The 26215-nt window shown below is 44.5% G+C and overlaps 1 protein-coding gene across 1 annotated transcript; it reads right to left on the bottom strand.

The window, feature by feature from the left end:
- lonrf1 (LON peptidase N-terminal domain and ring finger 1) lies at nt 1-24987 on the bottom strand. Its single transcript, XM_014212875.2, has 11 exons — nt 24025-24987; nt 11583-11701; nt 8771-8893; nt 7630-7963; nt 7442-7517; nt 7224-7338; nt 4032-4153; nt 2849-3007; nt 2368-2530; nt 1774-1923; nt 1-1351 (listed from the first exon to the last, which is right to left on the bottom strand). Exons 1-11 carry the CDS (start codon nt 24320-24322, stop codon nt 1202-1204), a joined length of 1809 nt encoding a protein of 602 aa, XP_014068350.1. The 5' UTR covers nt 24323-24987; the 3' UTR covers nt 1-1201.
- Nucleotides 24988-26215: the final 1228 nt, after the last annotated feature.

Genomic DNA, 26215 nt, shown 5'->3' with positions numbered 1-26215 from the left:
TCAGCCAATGGCAGCTTTTAATTCACATTACTCCTAAATATTACGATTTTCACCCAGGCGGCGCCTTTTTATGTTTCAATGTTTCATAATAGATAATTATTGCAATAACACAGTAATATTACATCCTATTCAATATTGGTAACGATGTTTCATTGCAGGAAATATATAGTAACGGCAATAGCAATTATACTATAGTGCTAGTAATAAAATAAGAATTTATGATCCTAATTTAGCGGCCGATTGTTAGAAAGCAAATGGCTGCTCATTGTGTTTGTCACAATATGGGAGCTTGCCAAGGTTTTAAAGAACCCCCCCAAAAAGACAACATGATTATTCTGAACTATCCATAACATTAACCCAAACTCTTCAATAGCATACTGTGCATTATCCAGGAAATCAAGTTGTTTTCAGCTCTGTAAGACTGAGCGATCTCTGTGTCGCTCTCTCTATCCCGCTATCATCCCATCTCTTCTTTAATAGCATTTCATCAAGCACTTTAGAGCCATAGGAGTCAGACTAATCAGATCATCTGATTATGACATGGCTGATTACATCATGAGCGCAGGTCAGTTGCCATTGCGAAAGGCAGTATGTTTGGCTGATAGGGGAAACAGGAGTGAACAGGGACACCTAGTGGTTGTCTGAGACATTAACACCAGGTTTACGTCCTTTGGCATGAATCAGAACAGGTTGAGTTGAACCCTCTACTGCAGGGGGGTCAAACAAATGTTGCCCTGGGGGCTGCATTTGGTCTTCAACAAGTTCCGGAGGGCTGCACTGAATATGATTATTTCCTCGCCGTTAAAATATGGGAATTTACGATAGTCCCTGACTGTCTAGCTTTAATTTAGGCGATTATTAGCGAGCTGGACAGTCAAGACATGTTATAGTCATTTGAAAGTATATTGAGTTAGTTTTCTCCAAAAACCAAAAGCTCCTCTCTTTCACCAGCAATTCAATATGGTATTTATGTAAGTGATACAACAAGCTCTTTCTGAAAGATTGTGTGTATGTGTGTGTGATATATTAGTGTGTGTGTATATGTGATATATTAGTGGATGTGTGTTTGTGTGTATTTCTGTATTGTGTATGGTTCACATTATCCAGTCTGTAGATATTCTCCTCTGTGTAGGGTACTGAATTGGCATCAGAAACCAAGTATCGCTGTATCTCTCTATCTCCTTTATACTCCTCCTCTTCTCTAGCTCTGGGAGAAGTACTCCAGAACGATGCGCAGGTGTCCCAGGCGATCTTTGAGGGAGGGCAGAGACAACACAGTGGTCTGGTAGGCAGGGTCCAGCTGGAGAACTGACAACAACCACCAACACCACGCTGGACCGTTAATGGAGGCCTGAGGGAGAAAGACAGGGAGAGAAGAGGGAGAGAAAGAGACAGGGAGAAAAGGAGAGAGACAGGGAGAGAAGTAGGGAGAAAATGAGAGAAGGGAGAGAGAGAGACAGGGAGAAAAGGAGAGAGACAGGGAGAGAAGTAGGGAGAAAATGAGAGACAGAGAGAAGGGAGAGAGAGAGAGAGACAGGGAGAAAAGGGAGAGAGAGAGACAGGGAGAGAAGGGAGAGAGAGACAGCGAGAGACAGGGAGAAAATGAGAGACAGAGAGAAGGGAGAGAGAGAGACAGGGAGAAAAGTAGAGAGACAGGGAGAGAGACAGGGAGAAAAGGAGAGAGAGAGACAGGGAGAGATAGTAGACACTAGATAAGTACTGGTCTGGGAGTGGTAGGTGATAGGCAAGGTCTGTCTGTAAGTGTGTGTGTACCTGTATGTTGTCGTCCTTGTCAGGCATGGTTCCATACTGTCTGCTGATCTGTTCTCTGAGCCGTGTGTTGAGGCGTGTGTACCAGTCCTGGGCCTGCTCATACACACTGTCATGGAGGCTCTGCAACAGCTCCAACTCTGACCCCTCAGCCTAGGAACATAGGAGGAGAATCTCTATGAAAAATACATATAGTACAACTGATTCTGTTCACACCTTTAAATAAACAAACTCTCTCTTTAGTCTTTATTTGATTCATTTCTCTCACACATGGACCTGCCTATCACCTACCCCTTCCAGACCAGAACTCACGTATTGTCTAATATCTAGTCTAATATTCCCTCTCTCCCTCCCGCTCCCCCCCCCCCCCGATCCCTCCCATGCCCTCCTCAGATATACCCACTAGGGCGCTGAACATTGCCTTTACAAACTGTTGCTTGGAAACAGGCAAAGTACCAGCGGAACACTCACTGAAGAACTAGCTAATAAAAATAGCATTTGTAACCTTCCTTAGGAGTGGTAAGTTGAACCAAAACTCAGCCTTCACAGGGGTCACCCAGGGCCAGGAGTAGTTTAGAACAGCCTGTGGTAACTTACCTTGTGGTCCTCCATGTATTCTATATCAGCAGTGTGGTATCCATCTCTCTGTCCTCTCTTTAGGACCCTGAAGCGACTTCCACCCACACAGTCCACATAGGAGCGACCATCAGGCAACACCTCTAGGCTATGGATCTCCAGCATACAGCCGTAGTCTGCAAATCTGGAGGACACACACACACACACACACACACACACACAGTCAGACACACACACACACACACACAGAGTCAGACACACACACAGAGTCAGACACACACACACACAGAGTCAGACACACACACACACAGAGTCAGACACACACACACAGAGTCAGACACACACACACAGAGTCAGACACACATTGAGTTGTTGGAACCTGCTGAAAGGTTCATGTGAAAGACAATCAGATCCCCACCACAGTGTGACTCAGCACAGTGACACACACAGGGTCACACATTTTCATACCAGTATTTTCTAATTGTATACATCCAAGACCCACCCTTTTCCATGTTCGTAGCTGCACATGCCAAACTTCCTGGTGCCCGTCTCCATGCATCGTCTCATCATGAGGCGGTAACGAGGCTCGAAGATGTGGAGAGGACAGGGCACACCCGGGTACGCCACCGCACACACAAAGATAGGGATGTCCTTAGTTAGACTGTTGGATGGAGGGAGATAGACAGAGAGAAACAGAGAGGATGCAAAGAGAGAGAGAGAGGGAGAGAGAGACAGAGAATGCAGAGACAGACAGAGAGGATGCAGACAGAGAGACAGAGAGGATGCAAAGAGAGAGACAGAGCGAGGATGCAGAAAGACAGAGAGGATGCAGAGAGAGCGAGAGACAGAGAGAGACAGAGAGGATGCAGAGAAAGAGGATGCAGAGAGACAGACAGAGACAGACAGAGAGGATGCAGAGACAGAGGATTCAGAGAGAGACAGAGGATACAGAGAGACAGAAAGAGAGGATACAGAGAGACAGAAAGAGAGAGGGAGTGACAGAGAGGATGCAGAGAGAGAGCGAGGATGCAGAGAGACAGAGAGAGAGAGAGCGAGGATGCAGAGAGACAGAGATATAGATTTATTGTTTATTTCACTTTTGTTTATTATCTACTTCACTTGCTTTGGCAATGTTAGCATATGTTTCCCATGCCAATAAAGCCCTTAAATTGAATTGAGAGAGAGAAATATATCAGGGTAACAGTAGGGTTAAGAAGGTGTGTATTTTGAAAAAACAAAAGTCCATGTCTCTTTTCTGCATCGCTGTTCTCCAGCAGCTGGTGTTGTTGCTGTGTGCGGTGCCTTGCCAATGATCTCACAGTCATAACGACTTTTACTCTTTCCTGAATGAGGAGCTTGATGCCTATTGCCACAGTTACCATTAAGGTTGCCAACTTGCCCCAAGATCATTCTGGCGATCATATGATAGTTCATCAACATTTTCACGTTTCAGTCTCTCATTTCTTTCAGGCATTAAGAAATAGTTCCAAAGCTCGTTTTACAGGTAAGGACCAATTTTGGTAGCCTGGTTAAACCAGACTGAACGCTGCACCCACAAAGGGGAAACGTAGAGAAATCAGTTTGAGTGCCAGGCTAAAGTTCTGTGAGACTCTAGAACAAACCGGGAGGGTTCGACATCGACCCCCGTTTACCCCTGGTTACAGTGCGTCAGCGACAGGACTCACTTGGAGAGTTCGGCCATCTCAGTCTCGTGGACCTGCTTCCTCTCAGCCAGCTGCAGGGGGAAGAGGCGGGACATGATCTCCTGCAGCAGCACTGTGGGGTTGTACTTCCTGTTCTTAAAGTACTACACAGGAAACAAAAAGTGATTCAGCATTAAAATGGGAAGAAAAGTAACAAATAAGTTCACCCCAGTTATCCCCCTTGGGTTATAAACATGGTAGCAACATAAAAAACAGTGCAAAGCAGACCTTCCATTGTAATTATATATAATGTGTTCCTGATTGAGCCCATAGACTATGTAGATAGACGAAGACCCTAGTTATGTAGAACATACAATGCTGTCATGACAATATATTTCAACATCCGAATGTTGGGGATGATGAGACATGGAATATGGACAATTAATGTCTATTTTGTGACGTCATTAAAATTATCAGAAAGACATAACGGAAACGTTAAGAGCTTTCACACTGTATTTATCAGATGTACATCTAAATGATGTAAAAATTATATGATTAAATATGAAACTATTTTGAAAAGATGGAAATGTGATTTTAGCCTTCTAAATGAGAATTGTGTTTCATGTAAACGTGTACCCAGTCAATAGCCACGCCCAAGTGAGCTCAGAGTTCATGTCAACATGGCAGAACACCCTCCAAGACCAGAGTGCTTAAAAGGACTCGCTAACGAAATTTACATTAGACCAGAGAACATGAGGCTGTGGCCCACACGTTGAAATGGTTAAAACTACAAGACCAGACAGCATGGAGCGGTTGCTACACGGCTGAAAATGGTAAGACCCTCTGAAACTCTCAACGGGTGAAGGTAAAGACTAGACCAAACATTCACAGTCTGCAGCTGTGCATGTAAAGTAATCTATGACATTTGACCAAAGATAAGATGGAAGACAGATCTCTCTCACCCCCTGTGGTACACCTGAGGTAACTATTCTAACAGAAACTCCAAGACAGAAGAAGCCTACAACTAAGAAGGACATTGTGACCTCTGGTGGATAACCAGAGACTTACATCGAACCACTTCCCTTAGAACCATCAAGTTCAACAGAGAGACAACAAAGACATCTATTCGTAAATATAAACATTGCATTTCTTTTCCGAATGAGCGGTCGTTCATGTGCAAAGTATTCATATTCCCGTGAGCATAGCTTCCAAATGTATGTACAATAAGTTGACTCTCTTTGTTGTCCCTCTCCTTACCTACCCCTCACTTTCCATTGAGTAACCAAACGGTCATGCTTTTGTTAGTCCACTAGAGACCTGTTTTCATTGTATTATGTATGTAATCAATAACCTATACTGTGTGTGTTTACGTATTCTGTGTGATGATTTAGTTAGTTAGTAAATAAATAATTAAGCCAATTTGTGTAACGCTGATTCATCACTTAGGTTAGGGTTCGTGCAGATATCTAATAATTACGTGACATTCAGAATGAGACTGATGAGGTAATAATTAACTGTTATTGATGTAAGAGATATTTATGAATCTTTAGAGTTTAAGTCAGGACATAGGAACTCGGTAAACAACTTTTCCTGTGCTGCCCCAAATTCCTAATGAGTTAAATGTTACATGATGAATTTAATTGAGTAATAATTAAACATAGTAGCTAAATATTCGATACATAGCAGTCATCACATTAATGATAATCACATCACAACAGTGCCTTGGAAAATGATTCAGACCCCATGAATTGATTTCATTGTAATTTTTTGTCAACGATCTACACAAAATAATCTGTAATGTCAAAGTGGAAGAACAATTATGTTTTCTAAAGATTAATAGAACTGAAATAACTTAAATATTGTATTCAGCTCCCCGAGTCAATACATGTGAGAAACACCTTTGGCATCAATTACAGCTGTGAGTCTTCTTGGCTAATTCTATAAGAGCTTTGCACACCTGAATTGTGCAATATTTAAGCATGATTCTTTAAAAAATACTTCAAGCTGTGTCAAGATGTTGGGGATCATGGCTAGACAGCAATTTTCAAGTCTTGCCATAGATTTTCAAGCAGATTTAAGTCAAAACTGTAACTTGGCCACTCAGGAACATTCACTGTCTTCTTGGTAAGCAACTCCAGTGTAAATTTGGCCTTGTGTTTTAGGTTATTGTCCTGCTGAAAGATGAATTCCTCTCCCAGTCTCTGGTGTAAAGCACACTGAAGCAGGTTTTCCTCTAGGATTTTGCCTGTGCTTAGCTCCATCCATCCTGTTTCTTTTTATCCTGAAAAACTCCCAAGTATTTGCCGATGTCAAGCATACCCATATCATGATGCAGCCACCACCATGCTTGAAAATAAGGAGGCAGTTACTCAGTTATGTGTTGTGTTTTCCCCAAACAGAAGGCTTTGCATTTAGGCCAAAAAGTGTATTTCTTTGCCGTGTTTTTTTGCAGAATTACATTGGTGCCCTGTTGCATACATATTGTTATTCTGTGTATTTGTATTCTTTTCACTCTGTCATTTAGGTCATTATTGTGGAGTCACTAAAATGTTATTGATCCATCCTCAGTTTTATCCCATCACATCCATTGAACTCTGTAGCTGTTTTAAAATCACCAATGGCCTCATGGTAACATCCCTGAGCGGTTTAATTCCTGTCCTACAGCTCAGTTCAGAAGGACGACTGTATCTTTGAGGTGTCTGGGTGGTTTAATACATCATCCACAGCATAATTATTAACTTGACCATGCTTAAAGAGATATTCCATGTCTGATTTATTGTTACCCATCTACCAATCACTGCCCTTCTTTATGAGGCTTTCGAAAAGCTCCCTGGTCATTGTAGTTTAATCTGTGTGAGGGACCTTACAGAGAGACTTTACAGAGGGACCTTACAGAGGGACCTTACAGAATCAATTTAGGATTGGATAAACAAAGGGGTGGAATACTTACAGTATGCAACGACTATATTTTAGTTATTCATTTTTTATTTATCTAAAAAAAAAAAATCTTCCACATTATTTTGTGTAGATTGTTATAAAAAAAACACACAATTAAATTGATTTTAATCCCACTTTGTAACACAATAAATGTGAATACTTTTGTAACACAATGAAATGTGAATAATTTTGCAAGGCACTGTAGTTACGTAGACTACTTATGTAGACACTAGTTACATAGACCACTGTTACCTAGACCACAGTTACGTAGGTCGTAGTTACGTAGGCCGTAGTTACCTCCTGTAGTGGCTGTTTGCAGAGGGGGCAGCGGAGGTTGTGGTCTAGGCTTCTCTCGAGGCAGGTCCTACAGAATGTGTGTCCACAGGGAGTGGTCACTGGCTCATAGAACAACCTGTAGAGGTACAGCACTAAGATCAGAGTACAGCACAAGTTTCTCAACAATAACACAGTACCACAAGACTCCACAGGATGTACCATCTATGGAAACTACTAACCTGATACAGAGGGGACATTCAAAGTCAGACACAGTGAGGACACTCAGAGAGTCTCTTCTGTCCAGACTGCAGCCTCCTGAGGGAGACAACATAGAACCATTATCAACCATCAACATGTGTCTATTCTCTCTTCCAGTGTGTGTGTGTGTGTGTGTGTGTGTGTGTGTGTGTGTGTGTGTTCTATGTACCCCTGCTGTGCCTCTCCTCCTTCCTCATCATCATCTCCTCATCATCCTCGGCTGTAGGGAGGAAGGACACGGCCTGACAGAGACTGAGACAGCACTCAGTACTGGTCCCATGTTTCACCTTTGACCCATTCTCAGAGTCTCCTCTCCTGTCCCCGTCGGCCCCCTCCTCCTGAGGGAATCGGAGGCTTTCGGCATGGCTGTGTGTGTGGCTTTGTGTGGGTCCATCGGGGAAAAGGCTTGTGATGGGGGGGCAGAGGTCTCTGAGGTACTCCGAGACCACCTGGAGGATCTGGGGCACCTCCTCTGGAACCGACATGCCTTCCGCCTCCAGGATCTGACCAGGGGAAACAGACACACAAATCAATCAATAAATCCTTCCATTATAATGAACCTTCACATTTTCAATTAACTGCCCTTTTTCTGGCCCACAAATTGCTTTTGACTAACAAATCAGTCTGGGAAAAAATGTGCTGCCCTCCGCTGAATTTTGAAATCCCAAAGTGACCCTGGAGCGGAAATGATTGCCCACACTTGCTGTACTTAGTATACAGTACGTGTTTAGGTTGTTTAACATTGTTCCAAGGCATTCCATTATTTAAAAAAATCCTAAAAGCAGCAAATACCACCCATTCCTAGAACCTGACCCCATACAGTCATTCAGCCAAGCAGTCACTGACACACTCAGCTAGTGAGATTGTATGAGCCAGTGAAGCACAGTCAGGCAGACAGTCAGTGAGTGAAAAACAGTCAGTAAGTAACAGGACCAGTGATTGGTAAACAGTCAGTAAATGAGCCAGTCAGTGGTAAACCGGCAAAAAATGAGCCAGTCAGTAAATGAGCCGGTCAACGGTAAACAGTCAGTAAATGAGCCAGTCAGTAAATTAGCCGGTCTGTAGTAAACGGTCAGTAAATGAGACAGTCTGTAGTAAACAGTCAGTAAATGAGCCAGTCAATAGTGAACAGTCAGTAAATGAGCCAGTCAGTGGTAAACCGGCAAAAAATAAGCCAGTCAGTAAATGAGCCGGTCAATGGTAAACAGTCAGTAAATGAGCCAGTCAGTAAATTAGCCGGTCTGTAGTAAACGGTCAGTAAATGAGACAGTCAGTAAATGAGCCAGTCAGTGTTGGCTATAGCTACTGACCTTTTTAATCTGGATCTTGGCAGGAGTGAAGTCGGCCTGTAGTTTGAGACAGCGGTGAAACTGGATCAGGGCTTCAGACTGACGGCCCATCTCCAGTAACACATTACCTTTACGAAAGAAACCCTGGAGAGAATAGACAAGAGAGAGAATAATGGATGAGAGAGAGATAGATAGATCGATAGAGGTAGAGAGAGAAGGCGAGCGAGAGGTAGAGAGAGATATAGAGAGGAATGGAATGGAAAATGGGAGAGAGAGTAATGGGAAAGAGAGATGTAGAGGTAGAGGTAGAGGAATGGGAGAGAGAGAGAGGTAGAGAGAGAGGAACTGTGTGATCCTATGTGTGCTCAGGTTTTGTTTGCAGAACTCCCTAAGCTCTCTCTGACACAGAGGGATGAAATGGACATTCCCCTGTTGTCCCATGAACTGGCAAAGGCATAAACTAGATGTCCCCCAGCTGTGCACCGATGGTCGATGCACTCCCAGTAGAGTTTTATAAAAAATCCTGGGGAATAATTGGACTGGACTTCTTTTGCGTGTTGTGTGAGTGCGTAGGGGTAGGAGAGTTGCCGATGAGCTGCCATCGGGCGGCTCTGACTCTCCTGCCCAAAAAAGGGGACTTGTGTGAACTTAAGAACTGGAGGCCTGTGGCAATGCTCGGTGCGAACTTCAATATAGTTGCCAAGGTCCTCGCTAACAGACTGAAGTCCCATCTGGACTCTATAGTACACAAGGACCAGACACATTGTGTACCGGGACGCTCAATCACGGACAACCTGTTCTTATTAATCAGGGACATGTTGGAGTTGTCGAGAGTTTCTAATGTGAACTTTGGACTGGTCTCTCTAAAGAAAGCTTTTGATAGAGTGGGCCATGAGTATCTGTTCAATGTGATGTCTGTGTTTGCGTTTGAGGAAAGGTTTTTAGCTTGTGTGAAGATGTTGTATGCTGGGCCATCATGTATGGTCAAGGAGGGAGGGGGGCTCAGTAGGCCAGTCTGGGTGAGACGGGGCATTAGACAAGGATGCCTTCTATCGGGGCAGTTATATACACTAGCCATTGAGCCTTTTCTGAGCCTCCTACGCAGGAGACTGCAGGGAGTGTGCGAGACAGTGGGTGTGTTGACAGGCATTGCAGTGTCGGCAAATACAGATGACGTTTCTGTGATGGTCAGGGATGGGCAGGATATGCAGGCACTAGAGATGAGTCTGAAGGTGTACGAGGGAGCTTCGTCAACTAAGGTGAACTGGGGCAAGATCAATGCTCTGTTATGTGGGGCATGGAGGGATAGGGCTCCCCCACTGCTTCTATGGGGTTTACAGTGGAGTTGTGAAGGGCTTAAAATGTTGGGGGTGTACCTGGGCTTGGAGAGGTGGGTCAGGAAGAACTGGGAGGGGCTGTCACAGGTAGCGGTGTCAAGACTGGCCAGGTGGTGGCTCCTGTCCCAAGTGTCATATAGAGGGAGGGTGCTGATAATCAACAACCTGCTGGCATCTTTCCTGTGGCATAAACTGGCTGTCCTCAACCCCCCGCTGGTTTGCTCACAGATCTGCACCGCAAGCTGGTGGATTTTTTCTGGTCGTGCCATCACTGGCTAAGTGCAGCAGTGTTGTACATGTCCGTCCACAAAAGAGGACAGGGCCTGGTCGAACTGGAGAGCAGGGTGGCTGCATTCCGACTAAAGGCGGCGCAGAGACTGCTGTACCATACTGATGTCGGCTGGAGGGAAGCAACATGCGTGCTGCTAAGGTGAGCTGGTGGATTATGGTTGGACCGGCAGCTGTTCCTCATGAGGCTGGAGAGGCTGAGCACAGCAGGTCTCTCTGATTTTTACTCTGCAGTCCTGAGGGCCTGGCAGCTGCTATGGCCCACACGAGAAGGGGGTGTGGAGCCTGGGCTGTGGGAGAAGCTTATCTTCCACAATCCAGCCAACCTTTTGAGATTGGTTCAGTCGGCCACCCTGCAGAAGCGACTGATGGCAGCGTGTTTACTAAGGTTTGGCGACCGGCGGCTATGTGGGGAGGAGGGGTGGAAAAACATGGAAGTCCTGGCACAACAAACAGGACTAACATCTCTTAGGCTGCTGGAGAGATTCCTGGAGGAGGTCCAGGAGACACTGTCTGAGTTGGTAAGAGGGGTTTTTGAGCGGCCAAACGGGGAGGGGTGACCAATGTTTCCGCCACTGCAGGTGACGGCAGAAACTGGGGACTGGCAAGGGGGTATTGAGGACTTATTTGACTTTAACACTCCGAGCCTGGGGGAGTTTGAGGGGGTGGGAGGTAAAGCATGTTGGAATGTCTGTGTGAGAGGTTGAGGGTGGAGTTTACTGTTGGGATGTTTATAATGGGGTACAGAGGTATTCGAATAAGGAAAAGGCCAAATGTGTGTTGTTGAATTTTCTGTTTGCTCAGGCAAAGTTGGCTATTTGGCTAACAAGGAGGAACAGGGTCAAAGGTGGGGGGATAACAGACCTTTTCTATTGACATGGTCTCTGCATGCCTTAAGATAGAATTTGAGTTCTTATAAAATGATAAAAAAGATATTGGAGTTGGATATTGGAGATATTTAAGGAAATATGGTGTGTCGAGGAGGCCGTCTCTGTACCTGGGGAAGATGGGTTGGATATACGGTTGTAGAAGTGGTGAGGTTTTGGTTATTGTGATGTGTGATGTTGTTTTGTATCGTGTGTTAGAGGGCAAGGTAAGTATACAGCACAGGGGATATTTGTTTTTTTAAAAGGGGGGTGTGGGGGTGGTGAGATCTTCCCCTCTCTCTCCCCCTCCCTCCTTCCAGTTGGTTGGGGCGTGTTTCTTACCTCTGTCCACTTGGGGCGAATGCAGCAGAGGTCTTCAAGGTCCCTCAGGGCATCAGAGAACAGTCTCAGTCCCATACTGGCCTCCGCTCTCCACACCTTCAGACTCACATCACCAGGGGCTAGGGGAGGGAGCATATACAGTGGGGCAAAAAAGTATTTAGTCAGCCACCAATTGTGCAAGTTCTCCCACTTAAAAAGATGAGAGAGGCCTGTAAGTTTCATCATAGGTACACTTCAACTATGACAGACAAAATGAGAATTTTTTTTCTAGAAAATCACATTGTAGGATTTTTAATTAATTAATTTGCAAATTATGGTGGAAAATAAGTATTTGGTCAATAACAAAAGTTTATCTCAATACTTTGTTATACACCCTTTGTTGGCAATGACACAGGTCAAATGTTTTCTGTAAGTCTTCACAAGGTTTTCACACACTGTTGCTGGTATTTTGGCCCATTCCTTCATGCAGATCTCCTCTAGAGCAGTGATGTTTTGGGGCTGTCGCTGGGCAACACAGACTTTCAACTCCCTCCAAAGATTTTCTATGGGGTTGAGATCTGGAGACTGGCTAGACCACTCCAGGACCTTGAAATGCTTCTTACGAAGCCACTCCTTCGTTGCCCGGGCGGTGTGTTTGGGATCATTGTCATGCTGAAAGACCCAGCCACGTTTCATCTTCAATGCCCTTGCTGATGGAAGGAGGTTTTCACTCAAAATCTCATGATACATGGCCCCATTCATTCTTTCCTTTACACGGATCAGTCGTCCTGGTCCCTTTGCAGAAAAACAGCCCCAAAGCATGATGTTTCCACCCCCATGCTTCACAGTAGGTATGGTGTTCTTTGGATGCAACTCAGCATTCTTTGTCCTCCAAACACGACGAGTTGAGTTTTTACCAAAAAGTTCTATTTTGGTTTCATCTGACCATATGACATTCTCCCAATCCTCTTCTGGATCATCCAAATGCTCTCTAGCAAACTTCAGACGGGCCTGGACATGTACTGGCTTAAGCAGGGGGACACGTCTGGCACTGCAGGATTTGAGTCCCTGGCGGCGTAGTGTGTTACTGATGGTAGGCTTTGTTACTTTGGTCCCAGCTCTCTGCAGGTCATTCACTAGGTCCCCCGTGTGGTTCTGGGATTTTTGCTCACCATTCTTGTGATCATTTTGACCCCACGGGGTGAGATCTTGCGTGGAGCCCCAGATCGAGGGAGATTATCAGTGGTCTTGTATGTCTTCCATTTCCTAATAATTGCTCCCACAGTTGATTTCTTCAAACCAAGCTGCTTACCTATTGCAGATTCAGTCTTCCCAGCCTGGTGCAGGTCTACAATTTTGTTTCTGGTGTCCTTTGACAGCTCTTTGGTCTTGGCCATAGTGGAGTTTGGAGTGTGACTGTTTGAGGTTGTGGACAGGTGTCTTTTATACTGATAACAAGTTCAAACAGGTGCCATTAATACAGGTAACGAGTGGAGGACAGAGGAGCCTCTTAAAGAATATGTTACAGGTCTGTGAGAGCCAGAAATCTTGCTTGTTTGTAGGTGACCAAATACTTATTTTCCACCATAATTTGCAAATAAATTCATAAAAAATCCTACAATGTGATTTTCTGGATTTTATTTCTCATTTTGTCTGTCATAGTTGACGTGTACCTATGATGAAAATTACAGGCCTCTCATCTTTTTAAGTGGGAGAACTTGCACAATTGGTGGCTGACTAAATACTTTTTTGCCCCACTGTAATTAACAGTGATCATTATCAGTGATAGCTTCCCAGTCAGAATTGGGTTAGTTTGATTTGCCCTTGCACCTGCAGTGCATCGGGAATATTACACAATCTCCCAAAAACCTGAAGTTACAATATGAGCTACAAGTTGCACAATCATCTGACCTCACACCCTCACCTTCCCTCCTCCCCCAATACCAGGGTTCTTTGGGTGTAGCATGCTACCTGCTAGCTTTACAGCAAAGTCTGCTGAGTATTAATATAATGTGTGTATCAAAACAATGGAGTAAAACCCAAACTGTTATCCATAGTCCTGTGTGGTGCATAGAAACTGTTATTTATGCAACGTGTTTGGTGCACTGACACCCTCAGTATGACAACACTGGGTAGAGGAGAAACATCCAGTCAGAATCATCACAGAATTTCTCTTGTAGGAAGTTGTTTCATTCTCTGTGTAATGACAGATCATTAGTATGAGGTTAGGCATTCATTATGAAAGATAACTCCCACACACATAAACACAATTACTGGGTAAGGCTGTCACAAGAGTCACGACTCAAACAGAGAGAAAATCAGCTACTGGGTAAGGCTGTCGTGACAGTCACGACTCAAACAGAAAGAAAATCAGCTACTGGGTAAGGCTGTCATGACAGTCACGACTCAATCAGAAAGAAAATCAGCTACTGGGTAAGGCTGTCATGACAGTAATGACTCAAACAGAGAGAAAAATCAACTACTGGGTAAGGATGTCATGACAGTCACGACTCAAACAGAGAGAAAATCAGCTACTGTGTAAGGCTGTCATGACAGTCATGACTCAAACAGAAAGAAAATTAGCAATGACAAAAATACAAAAAAGACAAGGAAACTGAATATCACCTTACACTCCTCAGCTCAACAACTCAGAAGTAACCCAGGTCACTCCCCTAAACACTGCTGTGCTTCTCTGGGTGAGTGGAACTATGTGTGAGGACTACTAGCATTACTGACCATCCATAGCAAAGAGGAACAGTAACGAAGAGTCAATAACACTACAATGCTTATAACACAGACAGACTAAGTGTACCCCATTTACAACAGATTACAGTGTTACACAAGGCTGGCTGTGTGGGTCGGGGGGAGAAAGAGAAAACTATTAAAGACTACCAGAACCCACAAGATTCTCCAATTACATTGAATGAACTACAGGACAAAATACAAACTCTCTAATCCAAAAAGGCCTGCTGTGTTGATGGTATCCTATATGAAATATACAGACCACAAATTACAATTGGTTAAACTAAAACTCTTGGCATCTCCCTCAATATTTGGAACCAAGGACTGATCACCCCATTCCACAAAATTGGTGACAAATTGGACCCCAATAACTACCATGGGATATGCGTCAACAGCAATCTTGAGAAAATCCACTACATTATCATTAACAGCAGACTCGTACATTTCCTCAGTGAAAACAATGTTCTGAGCAAATGTCAAATTGGCTTTTTACCAAATTACCGTACGACAGACCACATATTCACCCTGCACACCCAAATTGACAAAAACAAACAAACCTAAACAATGGCAAAGTCTTCTCATGCTTTGTTGATTTCAAAAAAGCTTTTGACTCAATTTGGCATGAGGGTCTGCTTTACAAATTGATGGAAAGCGGTGTTGGGGGATAAACATATTGTCACGTCCTGACCATAGTAAGCTGTTATTTTCTATGGTAGAGTAGGTCAGGGCGTGACGGGGAGTTTTCTAGTTTAGTTTTTCTATGTTGTTATGGTCTAGTTTTGTATTTCTATGTTGGGCTTTGTTTGGGATGATCTCCAATTAGAGGCAGCTGGTCATCGTTGTCTCTAATTGGAGGTCATATTTAAAGTTGGTGCTTGTTCCACCTAGGTTTGTGGGAGATTATTTTTGAGTCAGTGTATGTTTCACCTCTGCGTCACGGTTTGTTGTTTTTGTCAGTCATTCAGGTTATTTATGTATTGCATAGTTTCACAGTATAAATAAAATGTGGAACGACACACACGCTGCACTTTGGTCCGCTCCTCCTTTCGACAACCGTGACACATGACATTATAAAATCCATGTACACAAACAACAAGAGTGCAGTTAAAATTGGCAAAAAACACACATTTCTTTCCACAGGGCCGTTGGGTGATACAGGGATGCAGCTTGAGCAATACCCGCTTTTACATAATACAGAACGAGTCAAAAGTTTGGACACACCGACTCGTTCCCGGGTTTTTCTTCATGTTTACTATTTTCTACATTGTAGCACAACAGTGAAGACATCAAAACTATGAAATAACACATATGGATCATGTAGTAACCAAAAAAGTGTTGCAAATCGAAATACATTTAATATTTTAGATTCTTCAAAGTAGCCACCCTTTGCCTTGATGACACCTTTGCACACTCTTGGCATTCTCTCAACCAGCTTCATGAATAATGCTTTTCCAACACTCTTGAAGGAGTTCCCACATATGCTGAGCACTTGTTGGCTGCTTTTCCTTCACTCTGTGATCCAACTCATCCCAAACCATCTCAATTTGGTTGAGGTCGTGTCAGGGCATGACGAGGGGGTGTTCTAGTTTAAAATGGCTATGTTGGTGTTTTGGTTTGGTTCCCAATTAGAGGCAGCTGGTAATCGTTGCCTCTAATTGGGGATCATATTTAAGTAGCTATTTTTTCCCACCTGTGTTTGTGGGATATTGTTTTGTGTTTGTGCATGTGCACCACGTAGTCACGTTTAGTTGGTCGTTTATTGATTTATTTGCTTTTGCTTAAAGTTTCACTTTGTAATAAATATGTGGAACTCAACATCCACTGTGCCTTGGTCCCGTTCTTACGACAACCGTGACAGAATATCCCACCAAAAGAGGACCAAGTAGCGTATCCACGAGGTAAAAGGAGTTTTGGACATGGGAAGAAGTGATGGGTGGATGCGAAACCCTTCCTTGGTGGCAGACGGAAGGTAATAATGGAGGACAGCGACGACGCCAGGGTTCGCGGCCACAGAAAGCCCAAGGACAACCCAAAGATTTTTTTTGGGGGGGGGCACAAGGGGTGGCCGGCTGAGCCACGGGAAGAGCCAGAGCACATGGAGCAGGCGATAGAGAAGTGGTCGGTCGACCCAAGAAGAGAGCCAGAGCCCGCCTGGGAGTCGATGGAGCAATGTGAAGAAGGATATTGGAGAATGATGTTGGCGAAGAGTAGGCTGCAGCGCAGGTGGGCTGAAGATCGGGTCATCAGTCCGGTGCCATTTGTGCCGGCTAACCACGCACCAGATCTCCAATGCGCCTCCCCAGCCCAGTACGTCATGTGCCTGCTCCCTGCACTCACCCTGAAGAGCCAGAGACCGTCAGGGAGGCAATGGGGAAGTTGGGAGAGAGAGAGATGAGAGAGAGATGTGTTCTGCTCAACATCCGACCAGAGGATCCGGTTAGCAGTCTGGTGCAACCTGGGCCGGCTCCACGCTTCTGGCCTCCAGTGCGCCTCCCCAGTCCGGTACGTCCTGTGCCTCCTCCTCGCACTCGCCCTGAAGAGCGTGTTACCAGTCCGGTGCAACCTGTCCCGGCCCCACGCGTCAGGCCTCCAGTGCGCCTCCCCAGTCCGGTACGTCCTGTGCCTGCTCCTCACACTCGCCCTGAAGAGTGTGTCACCAGTCCGGTGCAACCTGTGCCGGCCCCACGCATCAGGCCTCCAGTGCGCCTCCCCAGTCCGGTACGTCCTGTGCCTGCTCCTCGCACTCGCCCTGAAGTGCGTGTCACCAGTCTGGTGCCACCTGTACCGGCTCCACGCACTAGGCCTCCAGTGCGCATTCACAGTCCAGCGCTTCCGGCGACGGTTCACGGTCCGGAGCTTCCGGCGACGGTCCGGAGCCTCCTGCGACGGTCCACGGTCCGGAACCTCCGGCGACAGTCCACGGTCCGGAGAGTCCAGGCACGGCGTCCAGTCCAGCTTCAGGGCCGGAGATTTCTTCTGCGCCGATGCCCAGTCCAGGCATGGCGTCCAGTCCCGCTCCAAGGTCGGAGCCTCCCTCTGCGCCGGTGCCCAGTCCAGGCACGGCGTCCAGTCCTGCTCCAGGGCTGGAGCTTTCCTCTGCGCCGGTGCTCAGTCCAGGCACGGTGTCCAGTCCCGCTCCAAGGCCGGAGCCTTCTTCTGCGCCGGTGATCAGTACAGACACGGCGTCCAGTCCCGCTCCTAGGCCGGAGCCTTCCTCAGTGCCGGTGACCAATCTAGGCACGGCGTTCAACCCAGCTCCATGGCCGGAGCCTTCCTCTGCTCCGATGCCCAGTCTAGGCATGGCGTCCAACCCAGCTCCAGGGCCGGAGCCCTTCTTTGCACCGATGCCCAGTCCAGGCACGTCATTCAGCCCATCGCCATGGTCGGATCCGGGGTCTGGGGTGGGCTACGACCCGCACCGGAGCCGCCACCGACACTAGTCACCCCCCAAACCCTCCCATTTGGTTTCAGGTTTTGCGGCCGGAGTCCACACTTTTGGGGGGGGATGGGGGTACTGTCACGCCCTGACCATAGAGAGCCCTCGTTTCTCTATGGTGTAGTAGGTCAGGGCATGACGAGGGGGTGTTCTAGTTTAACATTTTTATTTTGGTGTTTTGGTTTGGTTCCCAATTAGAGGCAGCTGGTAATCGTTGCCTCTAATTGTGGATCATATTTAAGTAGCTATTTTTCCCACCTGTGTTGTGGGATATTGTTTTGTGTTTGTGCATGTGCACCACGTAGTCACGTTTCGTTGTTCGTTTATTGATTTATTTGCTTTTGCTTAAAGTTTCAATTTGTAATAAATATGTGGAACTCAACATCCGCTGCGCCTTGGTCCCATTCTTACGACAACCGTGACAGGTCGGGTGATTGTGGAGGCCAGGTCATCTGATGCAGCACTCCATCACTCTCCTTGGTCAAATAGCCCTTATACAGCCTGGAGGTGCGTTTTGGGTCAATGTCCTGTTGAAAAACGAATGATAGTCCCACTAAGCGCAAACCAGATGGGATGGCATATCGCTGCAGAATGCTGTTGTAGCCATGCTGGTTAAGTCTGCCTTGAATTCTAAATAAATCACAGACATTGTCACCAGCAAAGCACCGCCGCACCATCACACCTCCTCCTCCATGCTTCACGGTGGGAACCACACATGCAGAGATAATCTATTCACTTACTCTGCGTCTCACAAAGACACGGCGGTTGGAACCAAAAATCTCAAATTTGGATTCATCAGAACAAAGGACAGATTTCCACTGGTCTTATGTCCATTGTTCGTATTTCTAGGCACAAGCAAGTCTCTTCTTATTATTGGTGTCCTTTAGAAGTGGTTTCTTTGCAGCAATTCAACCATGAAGGCCTGATTCACGCAGTCTCCTCTGAACAGTTGATGTTGAGATGTGTCTGTTACTTGAACTCTGTGAAGCATTTATTTGGCTGCAATCTGAGGTACAGTTAACGCCAATGAACGGATCCTCTGCAGCAGAGTTCACTCTGGGCCTTCCTTTCCAGTAGCGGTCCTCATGAGAGCCAGTTTCATCATAGCGCTTGATGGTTTTTGCGACTGCACATGAAGAAACCTTAAAAGTTCTTGAAATCTTCCGCATTGACTGAACTTTATGTCTTAAAGTAATGATGGAATGTCATTTCTCTTTGCTTATTTGAGCTGTTGTTGCAATAATATGGACTTGGTCTTTTACCAAATAGGCCTGTCTTCTGTAAACCACCCCACCTTTTCACAACACAACTGATTGGGTCAAACGCATTAAGAAGGAAAGAAATTCCACAAATTAAACTTTTAACAAGGCACACCTGATAATTGAAATGCATTCCAGGTGACTACCTTATGAAGCATTTTGACAGAATGCCAAGAGTGTGCAAAGCTGTCATCAAGGCAAAGGGTGGCTACTTGAAAGAATCTTAAATATTGAACACCTTTTTGGTTACTACATGATTCCATATGTGTTATTTCACACAATGTAGAATATAGTAAAAATAAAGAAAAACCCTAGAATGAGTATGTGTCTAAACTTTGGACTGCTACTGTATATCAACATATTGGCGAGGGCACAAGAACAGTCTGCAGCACCCGACCTCAGCCTACTAGAATCTGAAGTTCAATGTCTACTGTTCGCTGATGATCTGGTGTTTCTGTCCCCAACCAAGGAGGGCCTACAGCAGAACCTAGATCTTCTGCACAGATTCTGTCAGACCTGGGCCCTGACAGTAAATCTCAGTAAGACAAAAATAATGGTGTTCTAAAAAAGGTTCAGTTGCCAGGACCACAAATACAAATTCCATCTAGACACCGGTGCCCTAGAGCACACAAAACACTTTACATACCTCGGCCTAAACATCAGCGCCACAGCTGTGAACGATCTGAGAGACAAGTCAAGAAGAGCCTTCTACGCCATCAAAAGGAACATAACATTTGACATTCCAATTAGGATCTGGCAAAAAATGGTTTAACCAGTTATAGAACCCATTGCCCTTTATGATTGTGTGGTCTGGGGTCTACTCACCAACCATATATTCACAAAATGGGAAAAACACTAAATTGAGACTGCATGCAGAATTCTGCAAAAATATCCTCTGTGTACAACGTAAAACACAAAATAACACATGCAGAGCAGAACTAGGCTGATACCCACTAATTATCAAAATCCACCTAAAAGGAAGCTATTCACAAACCTTCCATAACAAAGCCTTTACCTACAGAGAAATGATCCTGGAGAAGAGTCCCCTAAGTAAGCTGGTTCTGGGGCTCTGTTCACAAACACAAACAGACCCCACAGAGCCCCAGGACAGCAACACTATTAGACCCAACCAAAATATGATAACTATTTGACAAACTGTAAGGAATCCACAAAAAAACGGTGCAAATTAGAATGCTAGCTAATAAAGTAAGTACACAGTGGCAGAATACTTGACCAATGTGACTGATCCAAAATTAAGAAAATCCTTGACTTTGTACAGACTCACTGAACATGGCCTTGCTATTGAAAGAGGCCACTGACGAAGGCCTGAGGCTGAAACATATGCGTTTTGTTTGATAAACTCCTATATCTGCAGTGGTGGAAAAAGTACCCAATTGTCATACTTGAGTAAAAGTAGATATCTTAATAGAAAATTACTCAATTAAAAGTACAAGTCACACAGTAAAATACTACTTGAGTCTAAAAGTATTTGGTTTTAAATATACTTAAGTATCAAAAGTAAATGTAATTGCTAAAATATACTTAAGTATCAAAAGTAAAAGTATAAACCATTTAAAATTCCTTACATTAGGCAAACCAGATGGCACGGTTTTCTTTTTTTTGGAACTTACAGATAACCAAGGGGCACACTCTAGCACTCAGACATAATTTACAAATTAAGCACTTGTGTTAAGTGAGTCCTCCAGATCAGAGATGTTACCTCCAGATGAGCTTCAGTGCCATACAACACTCCTTCCGTGGCCTCCAACTGCTCCTAAATACAAGTAAAACTAAATGCATGCTCTTCAACCGATCGCTGCCTGCACCTGCACGCCCGACTAGCATCACTACTCTGGACGGTTCTGACTTAGAATATGCGGAGAACTACAAATACCTAGGTGTCTAGTTAGACTGTAAACTCTCCTTCCAGACTCACATTAAGCATCTTCAATCCAAAATTAAATCTAGAATCGCCTTCCTATTTTGCAACAAAGCAACCTTCACTCATGCTGCCAAACATACCCTCGTAAAACTGACTATCCTACCGATCCTTGACTTTGGCGATGTCATTTACAAAATAGCCTCCAACACCCTACTCAGTAAATTGGATGCAATCTATCACAGTGCCATCCGCTTTGTCACCAAAGCCCAAATACTACCCACCACTGCGACCTGTGTGCTCTTGCTGGCTGGCCTTCGCTACATATTCGTCGCCAAACCCACTGGCTCCAGGTCATCTATAAGTCTTTGCTAGGTAAAGCCCCTACTTATCTCAGCTCACTGGTCACCATAGCAACATCCACCCGTAGCACGCGCTCCAGCAAGTATATTTCACTTGTCATCCCCAAAGCAAACACTTCCTTTGGCCGCCTTTCCTTCCAGTTCTCTGCTGCCAATGACTGGAACGAATTGCAAAAATCTCTGAAGCTGGAGTCTTATATCTCCCTCACTAACTTTAAGCATCAGCTGTCAGAGCAGCTTACCGATCACTGTACCTGTACACAGCCAATCTGTAAATAGCACACCCAACCACCTCATCCCGTTATTGTTATTTAACTTCTTGCTCTTTTGCAACCCAGTATCTTTACTTGCACATCATCATCTGCACATCTATCACTCCAGTGTTAAAGCTAAATTGTAATTATTTTGCCTCTATGGCCTTACCTCCCTACTCTTCTACATTTGCACACACTGTACATATATTTTTCTATTGTGTTATTGACTGTACATTTGTTTATGTGTAACTCTGTGTTGTTGTTTTTGTCGCACTGCTTTGCTTTATCATCTTGGCTAGTTTGCAGTTGTAAATGAGAACTTGTTCTCAACTGGCCTACCTGGTTAAATAAAAGGTGAAATACATATATATATATTTTAAAGAGGCAGTATGGATGAACTGGGTGTTCTTTTGATAGGTGCGTGAATTTTCTTGTCCCTCTAAGCATTCAAAATGTAACGAGTACTTTTGGGTGTCAAGGAAGAAAAAGTACATTATTTTCTTTCGGAATGTAGTGGAGTAAAAGTAAAAGTAGTCAAAAATATAAAGTACAGATAACCCAAAAAACTACTTAAGTAGTACTTTAAAGTATTTTTACGTAAGTACTTTATATCACAGCATATCTATTAGGCGAAATCACAGCAGAAAGATTTGTGGCTCGTTGCCATGTGAAAAGAGCAACCAGTGGAGCACAAACAACATTGTAAATAGCACCAATATTTATCTGTTTATTTATCTTCCCACTACCATTTGTATTACAACAATTTGCACATTGCTAAAACACTGCACACAGCTAATATAACTGATAATAGCTGATATAGAGTTGGAGTTTACATACACTTAGGCTGGAGTCATTTAAACTTGTTTTTCAACCACTGCACAAATGTCATCTTAAGAAAGTATACTTTTGGCAAGTCGGTTAGGACATCTACTTTGTGCATGACACAAGTAATTTTCCCAAAAATAGTTTACAGACAGATTATTTCACTTATAATTCACTGTATCACAATTCCAGTGGGTCAGAAGTTTACATACACTAAATTAACTGTGCCTTTAAACAGCTTGGGAAATTCCAAAAGATGATGTCTTGGCTTTAGAAGCTTCTGATAGGTTAATTCACATAATTTGAGTCAATTGGAGGTGTACCTGTGGATGTATTTCAAGACCTACCTTCAAACGCAGTGCCTCTTTGCTTGACATCATGGGAAAATCTAAAGAAATCAGCCACCCAAAAAATGTAGACCTCCACAAGTCTGGTTCATCCTTGGGAGAAATTTCCAAACACCTGAAGGTACCACGTTCATCTGTACAAACAATAGTACGTAAGTATAAACACCATGGGACCACGCAGCTTTCATACCGCTCAGGAAGGAGACGTGTTCTGTCTCCTAGAGATGAATGTACTTTGGAGCGAAAAGTGCAATCAATCCCAGAACAACAGCAAAGGACTTTGTGAAGATGCTGAAGGAAACAGGTACAAAAGTATCTATACCCACAGTAAAACGAGTCCTATATCGACATAACCTGGAAGGCCGCTCAGCAAGGAAGAAGCCACTGCTCCAAAACCGCCATAAAAAAGCCAGACTACGGTTTGCAACTGCACATGGGGACAAAGATTGTACTTTTTGGAGAAATGTCCTCTGGTCTGATGAAACAAAAATAGAACTGTTGGCCATAATGACCATCGTTATGTTTGGAGGAAAAAGCGGGATGCTTGCAAGCCAAAGAACACCATCCCAACTGTGAAGCACGAGGGTGGCAGCATAATGTTGTGGGGGTGCTTTGCTGCAGGAGGGGCTGGTGCACTTCACAAAACATCATGAGGAGGGACAATTATGTGGATATATTGAAGTAACATCAAGACATCAGTCAGGAAGTTAAAACTTGGTCGCAAATGGGTCTTCCAAATGGACAATGACCCCAAGCATACTTCTAAAGTTGTGGCAATATAACTGCATTCAATAAAGCCGATTCTTTCAACTGTGATATCTGGTGTATGTTAGAGTTTTTTTAAAGGTTTGGTTATATATGTTGGACCACTGTTACTGCCTCCCACCACGTGACTCTTACTGGCTACAACAGGGAGCGCATGCCAGGTCACTACACCACTGTTATATTATAATAGTTTTAACAGTATTTAACCAGGAAAAGCCCGTTGCGGTTAGAAGCCTCTTTTGCGAGGGGAGCCTGATTCTGTAGGCTATATTGCACTGAAGACAAATAAAAACAATTAAAGCAATTTCATGTGAGTACATTAATATGTCGTAATTAGCTTCAGGTGTGTGTGTTTGTATTAGTCAGCATGATCATTTTACATCCTACGTCTTGGCTGGAGTTTCATGGGCAAACATATGTGTGACGTAAATGTACGTAATCAGGGTGGTGTGGTGCTTTTATAAGTGGCTGGATTCCACTTTACACAACGTATACACATTTGATCTTCGGTCTGTCCTGCAGCCTAGTCGAGGGTTGCGTAAGGAAATGTCTTCCCCGAACGTACTCAAGTTCACACATTATTTGTTATAAACCTACCTAGTTGTATCCCTTCATCCGCGATGCGTAAAGCTTCTGTGAACTCGCTGGTTTTGAGTTTCTCCAGAATATGGCATTTCATCCTCGTTTCTTCTGGGCAGCACTTCTCAATGACACTGAAGATCAGGATGGTGTTCTTGATATTTTTGGCGTCTCTCTGTTTAAATCTTTCCTTGCAGGCTGGGCACCTGGATGGCAAGTAGTTTCCCAGGCAGCTCCGGCAGAACGAGTGACCACAGGACATGGTGGCCGGTTCACACATGAGGAACAGGCAGATTGGGCACTCAAGTAGATCCATGGTGGCACCGTATCGGGGTTGTGTCACCCCAGCGGGTCCGTGTTGTCTCCTGCCAGCGGTGAGTTTAGAGGCCCCGCTCCCAAGATGCTTTCTCTCTCAGGTTATACGATTATCGACGCGGACGCTTCCCAGTCAGTCACATGCGACATGGTTTCAGTGGGTTAAGTAACGTGCGCTGCTTATGGTTAAGTAACGTGATCTTCTTATTAGTCCCAATCTATCCTTCCTGTCTTTCTAATCGCCATCTAAACGACGACAGACACCCCTCTCCAATTCACATGAACTGACTCCTGGCCTCTTTATGATCCAGTAAACAAAGGCTCTCTGAACCCAAGATCCAACCATAAAGCCCTTATAGTGTAATTCCAACTGACAAAACCCTTCTGATTCATTCACAAGCTTTTTCCATCATCAAACATAAAGTAACGTCTTCCCTTTCCTGGAAACATGATGAATATAAAGTCCGATCGCTTCTAGTCTGGTTGTCTTCAACTCTGAAGTCCATCAACAATAAACCAATTTTGGGTCAGAATTTTAACAACGATTCCTCGAATGTTTCGGCCTCGGGCTCAACTGTAAAAACACCGCTGGGAGATGTCAGTTTATCGCCCTGCTACGCATTGTACGGATGGATCTCGACAAAGCCCAAGCCATACAGTGTAACACCATTACCTTACATAAATAAAGATCACGTGACGGGAAAGCTGGGCATGCTATTGGTCGAAAGACCGGCGTCCCACCCTGTTGTGAAACTGATTTATGCGGAGTTTCATAACATGCTTTTTCTCCGACTGAATAACCGGGAGGACCCGACAGACAGTGACTGTAGAGATGATCAGGTATGTTCAGGTATGTTCTCTTGATAAATGTGTGAATTGTATAATTTTAAACATTCAAAATGTAACGACTACTTTTTGATGTCAGGGAAAATGTATGGAGTATAAAATACATTATTTTCTTTGGGAATGTAGTGAATTAGAAGTAAAAGTAGTCAAAAATATAAATAGTATAAAGTACAGATACCACAAAAAACGATCAAAGTAGTACTTTAAAGTATTTTTACTGCTTTATGTTGTTCAAAATCATAACTAGCACACACCATCAAGTTAACAAGTTACTAATCTCCACACTCTATTATGAAGACCTGGGCCCTTGCAGTCATCGAAATACAGATAATCCACCACCTGCAAAAATGTGATGTGACAGAAAAACGTGACGCTTTTTTTCTGCAAATAGACACTTTTATAACAGATGCTAGGCTATATTGTGCAACGTGATATGCTACTTTCTTTGTCTAATGATACACTACATGGCCAAAAGTATGTGGACACCTGCTCGTCGAACATCTCATTACAAAATGTTCCTATTCTGCCTGTGTCTGAGTGAATGAAGCGGGGGGAACAGGGCGTGGCTCGGGTGATTGTGGTCCTTGATGATATTCTTGGCCTTCCTGTGACCCCTGGTGTTGTAGACATTGAGCACCCAATGGCGCGTATCACCCTCTGTAGAGACTTGATGTCAGCGGCGGTGGAGTTGAGTTGTGTTACTACATCAGTCCATGATGCAAACCGACAGTATGCTCTTGATGGTGCTCTTTTAGAACACTGCGAGGCCCATCAGGGACAGGCCAAATTTCTTCAGCCTCCTGAGGTTCAAGAGTTGCTGCCGTGCCTTGTTCACCACGGAGTCTGTGTGGTTTGACCATTTCAGCTCATCTGAGCTGTGTAAGCTGAGGAACTTGATGTTTTTGACCGTCTCCATGGTGGCACCGTTGATGAGGATGGGGGTTTGCCCAACCTGGTTCCTCCTGAAGTCCACAATCAGCTCCTTTGTTTTGCTGACGTTGAGGGATAGGTTGTTTACCTAGCACCACGCCGGCAGAGTGCCTACCTC

Source organism: Salmo salar, chromosome ssa09 (genome assembly GCF_905237065.1).
Source record: "Salmo salar chromosome ssa09, Ssal_v3.1, whole genome shotgun sequence".
NCBI lineage: Eukaryota > Metazoa > Chordata > Actinopteri > Salmoniformes > Salmonidae > Salmo > Salmo salar.
Note: the sequence above shows the minus strand (reverse complement) of the source record. Positions and strands in the feature narration are given on the sequence as shown.

Excerpts from the sequence above, each read along its gene's own strand:
- lonrf1 (XM_014212875.2), bottom strand. The coding sequence starts at position 24,322 with ATGGATCTACTTGAGTGCCCAATCTGCCTGTTCCTCATGTGTGAACCG. Across the intron at positions 7,964-8,770 it reads CCAAGATCCAGATTAAAAAG|ATCCTGGAGGCGGAAGGCAT; the intron begins GTCAGTAGCTAT and ends TCCCCTGGTCAG. Across the intron at positions 4,154-7,223 it reads GCAAACAGCCACTACAGGAG|TACTTTAAGAACAGGAAGTA; the intron begins GTAACTACGGCC and ends TTTCCTGTGTAG.